Genomic DNA, 12,525 nt, shown 5'->3' with positions numbered 1-12,525 from the left:
AGAAAGAAAGAAAGAAAGAAAGAAAGAAAGAAAGAAAGAAAGAAAGAAAGAAAGAAAGAAAGAAAGAAAGAGAGAAAGAAAGAGAGAAAGAAAGAAAGAAAATGTGAATCTAGTGTATTGGAAACTTTTGAGGTAAAATATATTCTGTTTTAAATTAGAGGGTAAAGATGAAAGCTATTTACCTTATTAATTTAGTCAACAAATAGTTATCTATACTTATTAAACTTTGCATGTTATAAAATACAAGTACTAGGTTGAACTATATTAAATAATCATTTTTGTAAGTCAAAAAAATCTATGAATATTGGAAAGCTCATATTGTCTAACCTATATATGAATTTGGAACTCTGTGATTAAGATCGCCCTTATACATAAACATCTATATTGTGTTCTTCAGCTATAATTTCAATAATGGAAAAATTCTTTAAAGTTACTTGAAGTTAACTTGATTTATAAAATGGTTTGACTGAAATTTGTTAAATTTATAATGCTTTCTTCATTTTCTTGTATTGATTATAACCGCTAATAGGGTTGTTTTCTAGGTCTTTAAGGGAGGAATAACAGAGTTCATTTATGGAAGATATTATAGAATTTTTAAATACATGACATTTTCTCAGCTTTTTAAAAATAATATATAATTTGCTTATGTTTTCAAAGGTTTGTTCTCTCTGGAAATCTACATGGTGGCTCAGTGGTAGCAAGCTATCCTTTTGATGATTCTCCAGAACATAAGCCTACTGGAATCTACAGTAAAACCTCAGATGATGAAGTTTTTAAATACTTGGCAAGAGCCTATGCTTCAAACCACCCAATAATGAAAACTGGTGTGCCCCATTGCCCAGGAGATGAAGACGAGACGTTCAAAGATGGGATTACGAATGGTGCACATTGGTATGATGTAGAAGGTATGAAAAGCACAGAATTTGTTCTGTATTTCCCCGTGTTCATTTAGCTTTCTTAACTTTTTTTCTGACTGGAAAATAGGAGTTTCTGAGGAATTTTAATTTTTAACAATCTTTATTTTGAAAATTTCAAATCCACAGCAAAATTAAAAGAAAACTAAACAAGCACATCACACCTTCATGTAAATTTTACCATTATCTTACTCCAAATGCTTGCACACATGTGCTCTTTCTCTTTCTCAAAACTGCCAAAAGTAAATTGCAGATTTTATGACACTTCATCTGTAACCAGCTCAACATTTTTTTTCCCAAGTGTAGGGACATTTTTGTGTACAATTATGTATCGTAGCTCGTGTTATGTACCATAACCCTAATAAAGAAATCAATAATAACTCTTTACTATCTCACATATTGTCCATAACTCAAATTTCCTCTATTATCCCAAAATACCCTTTATAGCTCCTTTTGCTCCAAATGAGATCCATTCAAGGTTTAAGCACTACATTTGGATCTTGTGCTTTTTTAGTTTCTCCAGTCTACAACAGTCATAGTCATGAACTTTTTTTTTAAATGATGGTGAATCCTTTGAAGACGCACCATCAGTTGAGTTATTCAATAGAATATTCCATATTCTAGATTTTTCTCTATCTTTGTGGTAAGATTCAAGTCGTATTTTCCAGCAAGACTATGTATAGATCTCATCACATCAGGACACATATAAAGTCAGGCTGCAAGTGACCAAGTTGTATGGTTTAGTTAATGTGATAACCAGAGTTCTCTCCATTTTATATAAAGGCACTTTTCTTTTTGGATTTTAATTATTGGGGTGATCATAGAATGCTTTTTGTTGTTGTTGTTATATGTTTATGTCTACATATTTTATAAAAACATAAAATATAACCATTTTAAGTATAAAACTAAGCAGCGTTGTTTACATAGTTTTGTACAGCTATACTACCACTGTGTATTTACAAAACATTTCACCTCGAACAGAAACTCTCTAGCCATTAAGCAGTGGCATTCTTTTCTGTCCCCTCATTACTGGAATCTCCAGTCTACTTTCTACTTCTATGATTTGCCTATTCTAGATATTTCATATCATTGGAATAATTTGTAGTTGTTACCATAACCAGTTCTTGTTACAGCTAAGAGATAGCCCATTGTATATCTATCCATTCATCTGTTGATGGATGCTGGGTTGTTTCCATCTCTAGGCTATTGTGAAGAATGCTGCTATGACCATCATTATATAAGTACTATTGGAGTATTGCTTTCAGATCTCTTGGATGTATACTCAGGAGTAAAATTACTGGTACCATTTTACATTCCCATCAGTAGTATATAAGGGTTCCAGTTTCCCAGGGAATGCTAGTTTTTAAAGAATTGATTATGTAAGCTCGAATTATTTACCTTTTCTTTTTAAATGTTATGAAAGCAGCTCTCAAGCTTTTTAAACTTTTGATATCTGTTGCATAATAACTACTTTGTTTTTATGCACAGGCTTAGACTAAGAGTAAACATAAAAAGCAAGTCAATCCATAGAAATGTCATCAGTATAACTTTTTCTCTTATTAGAATCTGTCCATGGTGAAATGCTGTAAGTCTTCCTTATCTTTTTATTGTCAGTCAGTCATAAAGTATCTTATGATTTTTCTCTTAACATGTCTTTATTGAAGCTACTCTCTCAAGAAGTGTGTACCAAATCGAGTCCTGAATTTGAGGCCTTGATACCTTATAGCGTCTTGATTCCTCTATAGTTTCTACCTGTTTCTTTTATGTAACAAACATCGACATGTTTGTTTAAGATATTTAGAAGCCAAACTTTCTCCCTTAACAACTTAAGGTAATTTGGAAATTATTTAACTTTTATATTTAAAAAAAATAAGGATCTTAAAAAAAAATCAGACTTATCTGCATCAAATCAGATTATTTAGTTAATTTGTGTTGAAGGACTGGGTTAAAGGCCAGAGGTACTGGGGTGAGAGAATTCCCCAGAAACAGAGTGGGGAGCAGCACAGATGAATCCACTGAAATACACTGCTCAGGGGCACAGAGGGTGAGACAGGAGAGGTCTGCAGCACCATATGTGGAGGGAGCTGATCTAGACCATAGAGATGACAGCATTGACTAAGACTTAACCTCAAGGACACCAGACAGGCTAATAATAGAAATAATTTTCTATTTAGGAGCAAGTTGTAAAAAATTGGAAAGTAATTTCTAATTGACATTTGATTAAGGAAGGTAAATCTTTGTTGTACTATTTTAAGAAATAAATGTGCTGCCTTCACAGGAAATAAGGTAGCACCAGATACCAGTTTTTTTCTGATTATTTGAACATGACAGGAAGCTGAATTTTGCTACTACCATTTTTATTGTTTTTATAAGTATCAACATTTCTTTTACCTGAATGATCAGTTGTCTTTTATGTTATTTCTACCACAACCAGCTTGTGTCTTTTGCTACCTTAGCAGTGTTAAGCACTTTCCACAGGACAAATCTATTTTGTTTATCTTATATGGGAGTGCAGTGAGTAAGATATTGTGAAACCTTATGACTAGGGATATATTCAGACCCGGATGTCCTGGAGTAATTTTACTCATACTTTATGTGATGTAATTTGGCATTCTAGCTTCAAGAAGTATAGGCTTGTAGAGCTGAAAGTGAATATATATTTTTAGTCTAACTCTTTTGCTTTATGAGAAATGAAGGTCCAAGAGAGGAAATAGTTTGTGCAGTATCATTTATTCACTTAGCAAATATTACTGAGCACCTGCCACGTCCTATAGATGTAGGTATACCATGGGAGCAAAGTAGAAATGGCTCCTGCTGGCAAAAATCAGACAACAGTGCATTAATGTGGAATGTGGGGTTATCTAGCCCTTACCAACTTCCCCTTCATTGCCTGTATTGACTCAGCATATCTAGCTGCCTATGTGGGTGGGCCTTACTGTTCTGAACAAGTCTCTCAAAACTGCAAGATCCCTCTAGGGAATGACTAACCTAATAAAGCTGTGAATAGCCACATTCCTTTGCTCAAGTCTTATTGTTAAGAGCTTAAGCGGAACTAATTCAGGGAACAGACATTCTATTTATAATGAATTATGTATCTTTTATCTACAATTCCTTTTTTTTTTTAATTTTACAGTTTTGAAGATATTATAAAAATTACCTGATGGTTTAATATGTTGTATTTTCAAGCAAATTTAATTAATTTTGAAAGGCCTAATAAAAAATTACCTTCTTTCAACTTGTTAACATTTCTAAAGGGGTAATTAATCCCATATTACTTATAATTGGAATTATTAAAGGTCACAATTTTGGGTAACTTTTAGAAATTGACTTTGGCAGAAAATTGCTATACTTTATTTCCCTGCGTATAGAATTCTAGAAGGCAGAGTAGTATAATGGCTAAGAACAGAGCTTTGGAATTCTAACTTGTGTTTGCATTCCAGCGCGCATGTGCGTGCATGTCCGCTCCTTCTCCCCCAACACCCACCCCACACCTCCTCCCCCACCAACCTGGGCGCGCGCGCGCGCACACACACACACACACACACACACACCACACCACACACCCTGTGTGTGTGAGAGAAGAGAGATTCTTGAAATCTCAGTACTGAAACCTATATATGCTATTTCCCTATGTGCATTATGTAACTGAGACTGGAAAGTGAAACCACAGATAAAGAGGAACTACTTAGGCTTTTCTTTTTATCTTGTTTTGTTTATATGTCAGTCATTTCCAATGAGGACTAAACCAAAGAAGTTTATCTCAGATAACCTACTTTTACATTGCCTTCTTTATCACATGAATGAATATTAAGATGGGAAATTGGTCAGAAATATAGTTATCAGTCCTTTGTGCTGTCTGTGCAATCTATGGTTAGTCAGGACAGTTGTTATAAAGCTATATTTATTATGTCCTTTCAAGGCACTGCTAACTTGGGACTGATTCTCCTCCTTCTTTTATACTATGGGTAAACAGGTATAAAATGTGACCAGAGAGTGTATAATGAAACTAATTCCGTTTTTTTGTTTGTTTTTGTGACTATAAACTCCTTTGATCATATGGGCAACCATTCTGTGTGTAAGTGGAAGTCACTAATATGCTCTAAAAATTGAGATGTATTTGGCTTGAAGTAGATAGCTGACAGAAAGTGAAGAACATAGGAAAAATAATTACAGAATTGCTTTGAACAGTGTAAGAGGATAGATTTGGTGACAAAATGGAAAAAGCTTTTTCTTGAGGAGCATTTTCTGTGTCATTAAACAGAGCATATGGATTAAACCACAGGACATCAGAAAGTTGGAGCCTATTGAAAAAATCAATCAAAGGGAAAGTATAGAGCTGAAAAATATATACTATTTGATGTTAACAGGCAAATCCAGAAATATAGCAAAAGTTTTAAAGATATCTCAGCACTGATCATGAAGACAAAACACCAGCAAGGACATGGTGGGCTTAAATAAATAAAACACCAGTCTGGCCTAATGAACATGTACAGAACACTATCCTCCTAGGTAATATTCCTACAGGGTGTGTTTACTAACTTGTAGTGATGATAAGAAATTTATCAGTTCTCAGACTTGTGGAATATATGTCTGGTTCTGTGTTTGTATGTGACTAGTCTCCATTTCTAGTCTACTCTCTTATCTTCTATCACTGAATTACTTTTTTTTTCCCCAAAAAATGTGAACCTTCATATGTCGGATTATTCTCTGGAGTGCCTTTCTCCAATTCAGCTGAAGCCTATCCTATAATAATTGTCATTGCCTTTCTAAATTTTGTTTATACGATCATATAATGCTTTTCTATTTATGTTATGAATAGTTTTTTGTCTTCTGCTTGTGTGACTTCTTTGATAGCAAGGATAGTGTACTGTTAATTTTCTCTGGAGTTATCTTTATGCAGAGGGCATCGGCAGGGGAAGAGCTTAGAGGGAAAAAGACTAGGAAGGTTTTTCTGTCAATTCTTATAAGAATGAAGTCTTTCCATTCCCTGTACCCCCCAAGCCCTCCAAGATATGGGCTTTATCTAGAGGGGTGATGTTTTTTTTTGTTTGTTTGTTTGTTTTTATATATATTTTTTTTATTAAAAAGTTTATTTTTACATCATTTTTCACATTTTTTTTTTCATCTCAATTGTAATCCCCACGGGTTTCCCATCACCAAATCACCCCTGTGCCACCACCATAGTCCCGTGCATTTCCCTCCCTCCCCCCCCCCCTGTTTTTGATCCCATTCCCCACTCCACCTAGAGGGGTGATGTTTTATAAAATAGAAAGAAGTATAAAATATATAAGAAAATATGCAAGAGGAATTGCAGGATTGACCTTCAGTTAGATGGTAGCCTTTAGTTAGATGGTAGAACAGGTTGTTATGGGGAGAAAGGACCCAAAGATAAAATTTTCAAGTTCTGAACCTGGATAAGACTGGTAATGGAAGTGGTAAAAATCATTTGGAGGAAATTGTAAAAATTGGAGGTGCTTCCTAATGTACTGGTCACAGAGTCTAATGGGCAGTTGGGAAATAGGTTCTGGGGCTTGGGAGAGAGGTAAAGATGATAAAGAGATTTAGAAGTTATGAGATATTTGGAAAACATATGGTAATGTATATTATTTTGAAAATTGAGTTGATACTATTTCCTGGAATAATTTAATTGCCTAGAGCCAGAAATGTAACAGTTCAAAGAGAACACATACACACACACACACCCTTACACCCTCATGTAACAGGTAAGTGCTTTTTCAGCTCCAAAGGGAATGTACTTTGACATTTTGTACTGGGATGTTGAAGGAATGCTGACAACTCAGATACTAATTCTCAGTCTGTTTTAAGAACACTATTAACAATCAAAGATGTCTTAGTAAAATGTTCTACATCTTTTCTGATCTTGTATAAGAACTGACTGGATCTCTTCCCTTTCCTCCTATTTAATCTGAGTGATTCCTAATTTATAAGGAAAGCCAAAAGGTAAAACAATACTCAGTATTTGCTTCTACTTGAGTCACAAGTTTGCTTTAGTAAACTGAAATATAGCCTGATATAAATTCTGACCTTTAGGATCAATTCAATTGTGTATTTTGTAATATAATAACAGACTAACAAAAAGGTTGATAACAACACTAAAAACTATTTTATTTATGATTTGACCCCTAAATATTCAGAACCAATGTCTAAATTAGGTGTGCTTTTTCTCCTTCTTCTTCCTCTTTTTTTTCCCTATTGAACACAGGTGGTAGAGAATGGGAAAGCAGTTTTTTTTAAAAGTAGTTCAAAGAGCTGTGTGAGAGGCAGTGTTGACCAATTTAGACAGGACTGTGTAATTTGGTTTACCTTTGTAGAACCATGTCACTAGCAAATATATATTCAGTAGGAGTGGTGAAGGAAATAGATTGTCATAAGATAAGTTACTCAGAATACAAAGACCAAGTTCAGTGAGGGCTCTGTTAAAGTAAATTTGAATTTAAAGGATATGAAAATGGGAGATTTTTTTTTTCAAGAAGAGACTTTTTTCCATTCATTAACCCAGACATTCCTAAAATGTTTTGTGAATACTGTGCTCATTAGCTTTAAAAATATCTCAAGAAATACAAAATTATCACTTAATTTATTATAAATTGTTCATGGAAATCAAATTTTATTCCTTTGAAAAATTTTAAATATGAAACAATAGTAAACTCTAAATTTAGAGTGGAAATTGTCCATCTATATTCCTGTACTCTAAAATACTTTATTTTTTTTTTAAAGATTCATTTGTTTATGCATACAGAACTGGGGTACAGGCCAGAGGTGCAGTGGTGGTGAGAGGCTTCACCAGAGACAGAGTGGGGAGCAGAACAGGCCCACTGATGAAGTACACTGCTGAGGGGAACAATGGGTGGGTCAGGAGAGGTCTGCCTCGCCATGTGGGTCACCTCCGGGGAGGGGATTGAACCCATGCTGAAGTGACTTCAGGTTCTTAGTGCTGTGCTTTAATCTGCTACACCACCAGGGAGGGCCCTAAAATACTTTCTTATTAAAAAATTATATGGCAGCTTTTTTCTAAGAAAGATTTATAGAGTCCTTGTATAATTCATTTTGATACTTTATAGTTGATCTACTGAGGAAAGTCAGAAAAAATTTGCTAGCTTAAGACTAGAGCCATCAGCAATGTGGAGGAAGAAGCCAGTAGCAAATAAAAAGGGCCAACCAGCTGGATCCTGGAGGGGCCAGTCACTGTAGCTTAACCTGGTGTTGGGACCTATGGGCAAACCTGGAGGGAAGAAGCTGGCCCACTGTGTAGAGAACTGGCCTGTTGAGGCCTGGAGACAAACCTTAAGTCAGGTACACATGTTGGGAAACAAAATGGGCAGCCCACTGAAGAGGATACCAGAGAACTACAGTATTTGGCATTACCCATCACCAAAAAGTCAAGAACCAGAGTGAGGGAGGAGCACCAGAGGCTACATAAGTGAAGCTGCAGGTGCCGCACCAGTGCAAGCCCGTGTAGAAAGTGAAGCTTGTCTGTGCAGGTCACTGTTCACAGGAGAAGAAAACTGGCCACATGTGTTCTAACTTTTAACCCCCCTTGGTTGCTCTGCTCCTCTCCTTCCCACATCCCTTAGCTCAGGACATCGGGATAGAGGTTTGACCCCTCATTCTAGGGAAAAGATGCAAGGGGCATTAGGGAGTCTGGGAGACCCAGCCAAGCAGCAAGAACAGTTTCAAATAGTTGATTCTAGGAATGAAATTACTATGGTATTTTTATTTATTTGGATAATCTAAAATAACTATAAAGTTTTATTTAAAATATAAAAATTTATATGCTGCACGTGATTACATTGTTTGCAACTATTTAAACTTAAAATGAAAACTTTTAGATACCAACTTAAGAAATGTTTGGTCTGCAGGAGGAAGGGAGGGAGAAGGATCATAAAAACAGGAGGGAAGAACACAAGGGACTAGGGACTAGTGTGCATGGGTGAGTTGGTGGTGGGAATATTATGGGGACTACACCTGAGAGGAGAAAAAGTGTGCATTGTACAAAGAGGAAGAATGATGTAAAAAAAAAAAGAGAGAGAGAGAGAGAGAGAGAGAGAGAGAGATCTATATCTATACATATATAGATAATTTTTTTAAATGTAGGGTCTTGCATATTTTTCATAATTACTTTACTGTAGAAGATCGTTTGTTTTGAAGATCGTTTGTTTAACTAGTGCCTTGAGAGACTAATGGGTAATAGAGTATTATCTATTTATGAGAAAAGATTCTTTATACAATCAGTAAATTGTTTTCTTGCTTTGAGGTATTCCTATAGTCAGTGCCTCAATCCCAAAACTAAATTTTTCTTTGAATATTAAATTTTCTTTTCTTTGTTTGGGAAATTGACATTTCATCATTTAGACTACATTGAACCTCATGACATAATCAAATTTAAAAAATAGATGTATTAACTGAATCTGCAGTAATTGCACATGTGAGGAACATCAGGCCTACTACTGATCAATGAACTCAAACTTTGTGTAAGTAGGTTTTCTGTTAAAAAAAATTAAGAAAACAGACCTGAACCAGCTACTTAGTTAAGATTACTTATTATACAGTCACTGACATTTAATACTAGAAAAATAAACTAAGTTTTTGTTTTTATTTTTTAAAGATTTATATTTTATGCATAAAGAACTGGGGTTCAGGCCAGACGTGCAGGGGCAGTGAGAGGATTCGTCAGAGACAGAGTGGGGAGCAGAACAGGCTGACTGACGAAGTAAACTGCTGAGGGGAGCAGCAGGTGGGTAAAGAGAGGTCCGCCATGCCATGTGCATCACCTCCGGGGTAGGGATCGAACTTATGCTGAAGTGGCTTTAGCTTTTTAGTGCTGTGCTTAAACCCACTAAGCCACCAGGGAAGGCTCGAAAAACAAGCTTTAAGTTTAACACAGATGGCAAATAATGCCTCCTTGTGGCATCTCACAAAGCATTCTTAAATTATTCATAACTCAATAGTCCCATTGTCTCCAGATTTTTAGGCAACTTAAGAAATAAATGCTAAACTGAACTTGAAGCTGATATATAAAGAATTTTTGCTGTTATTAAGTTAGATAGCTTTATTATTTTTATCTTGCCAAATAAAAGTGAGTTACTCTTCTGACATTTATGCCTGTCAGTTTAAAAAGAGATAGATGAAGGAAATATTGTAACTCACTACTTGCCATATAGGAGTATATACTACAAACTTAGAGAAAATGTGTTTCACTTTTATGAGATTTTACTAAGGGAAGGATGCTTTATAGATAGCTTTTGTGATTTCTGTGTAATTCCATCATGTCAAAGAATGTACTTTGTATGATTTCCATTCCTTTGAAGTTGTCATGTTATGTAAACCAGGATATTGTCTATCTTGGTGAATGTTTTGAGTGTACTTGAAAAGAATGTGTATTCTGCTGCTGTTGGGTGGGATGTACTAAGATTTAATTACTTTTCTCTGTACTTTATCCCACACTGTGAAGCTAATATTAATCCTATTAATGTTAATAATAGATTAATTTTAATTAATAGTATTAATTAATTAATATGAATATATAAAGAAACTTTGCCTCCATCAGTTTTGGGTTGTTCATAGAAGTTGTATGTTAAAAAAAAATTACCATAGTGTGATTTTTAGCACTAGAGGCCACTGAATGTAGTTTCTTCTCTTGGAATTAAGTTTTATTTTTAAAAGACTTCTGACCTTCCTTCACATTCCCTGGTCAAGGAGTAATTAGTATGTTTTTATTGACTGGAGCTGTCTAGCTACAGTTCTTTTTAAAGCTGCGTTTAAGAAGCTGAGTAGATAACTCTCTAAAATTCTCCTATAACCATACTTTCTTGTTGTTCTTAGCTGGTATTTCATAAGTTTCTATGAAGTAAGACAATTAAGGGAAGATAAAAGAATGCTGTAACCCAAACCTGGTGATTATAGTGTTTTAAGCAGTCTATTTCACTACCTTCTAATATAAAATGTGTGAGTTGGACATGTTTGTAATTTAATACAGCTATTAAGCTTTACATGTCCAAAAAACTTAGATTCATTTACATTTGCATTGTTCTGAGACTGTTACTTTTGTGTGTTCTGAGTTACTTCCGTACAAAGGCTCTGTAACTGTAGTATAGTATCTTATACATAATGCCCATTATACTCTGACCAATAAAACAGTAAAAATTGGCAAAGTTTAATAAATGCCATATGGGATGAATAGCATGTATAGTATGTGTCATGTATATACATACAAATTCACTTATCAGAGGGGATCATAAATCAACAGCTAAAGGTGACTAATGTCACCTTAATGACTAAATATGTTGAGGTAGGGATATAGCAACCGTCATCTAACCAGTGTTCTGCCATGCCTAAAATGAGTACCATGATGCTAGAAAGGTAAAAGAAAGCCAAAAAATGAGTTAACTTGCTTTCCAAAAAAAAAAAAATTATGACTTAATCACTAGGTTTGTGGTGGGTATAAACCCATATATATTGTAGCAAAAAAAGTCTGACATCTCCACATGGAGCTTCAATAGATGTTTCAAATTTAATGCATTAAAAACAGAAATCTTAATTTGCCACTGTCCCAATCTATTTATTTCCATCCCTTCAACAAATAGATATTGAACACAACTATGTGCCAGGTACTGTTCTAGTGCTGAGAAGATCCACCCGTGGGCATAATAAATGTCTCTGTCCTCATGTTGCATGAGGAAATTTAGCCAAAAAAAGGGTAAATAGTAGTTGCTAAGTGCTGCAGAAAAAGGTAGAAAAGGGTGGAGGAATTGCAAGTGCTGGTGGGATGTTTTTCAGATAATGATGGGGAGAAGCAGCAACTTTAAGGAGGTCAGGGTGAATTCATTTTCAAGTTGAAATTGGAGCAAAGAGCTGGAGGAGAGGGTGTTAGTCAAGTAGGAATAACTGGAAGAGCATTTCAAGTATGGGAGCAGGTTAAGAAGACCCAAAGTCAGGCCCTCCCTGGTGGCGCAGTGGGTTAAAGCACAGCACTGAGAATCTAAAGCCACTTCCGATGAGATGAGTTCGATTCCCGCCTGCCCCGGAGGTGACCACATGGTGTGGCAGACCTCTCCTGACCCGCCCGCTGCTCCCCTCAGCAGTGTACTTCGTAGATCTGCCTGTTCTGTTCCCCACTCTGTCTCTGGTGAAGCCTCTCACCACCCCTGAGCCTCTGGCCTGTACCCCCAGTTCTGTATGCACAAATAAATAAATCTTTAAAAAAAAAAAAAAGACCCAAAGTCAGAAGAGAGCTGGTCTATCCAGTGAGCTACAAAAAGCAGTGTAGCTAGTGACTAGTGATGGGGAGAACATGAAAGGAGGTTAAAGAAGAAGATGGACAAGTCACATAGGACCTTAAGTCACTGTAAAGTCTGACTGTGTGAAATAGTCACTGTACAGAGAAAACACACCTGACTTGCATTTTAACAATCACTCTGGCATCTCTGTTGAGAAAAAAAATAAAGACAAGGGTAGGAACAGGGAGCCTATTAAGAGTGATTGTAGAAATCCAGGCAGAGAAAGAATAGTGGCTTGTACCAGGGCAGAAGCAGTAGAGGCAAGGAGAAATTTTTGGACTCTGGATGTATTTTGAGTTTAGGGCTAGCATGAT

General features: G+C 35.6%; 1 protein-coding gene across 1 annotated transcript in view; it reads left to right on the top strand.

The window, feature by feature from the left end:
• Positions 1 to 12,525, top strand: part of CPD (carboxypeptidase D) — a 58,335-nt gene that overhangs the window by 6,250 nt on the left and 39,560 nt on the right. The window contains exon 2 of the mRNA XM_004684818.1: positions 658 to 905. Coding sequence (XP_004684875.1) covers positions 658 to 905 — 248 coding nt within the window. The remainder of the gene's footprint in view (positions 1 to 657; positions 906 to 12,525) is intronic.

Source organism: Condylura cristata, unplaced genomic scaffold (assembly GCF_000260355.1).
Source record: "Condylura cristata isolate star-nosed mole 26May11 unplaced genomic scaffold, ConCri1.0 scaffold00017, whole genome shotgun sequence".
In the NCBI taxonomy this organism is placed as follows: Eukaryota; Metazoa; Chordata; class Mammalia; order Eulipotyphla; family Talpidae; genus Condylura; species Condylura cristata.
The sequence above is the reverse complement of the archived record's forward strand: the minus strand, read 5'-3'. Positions and strand labels throughout refer to the sequence as shown.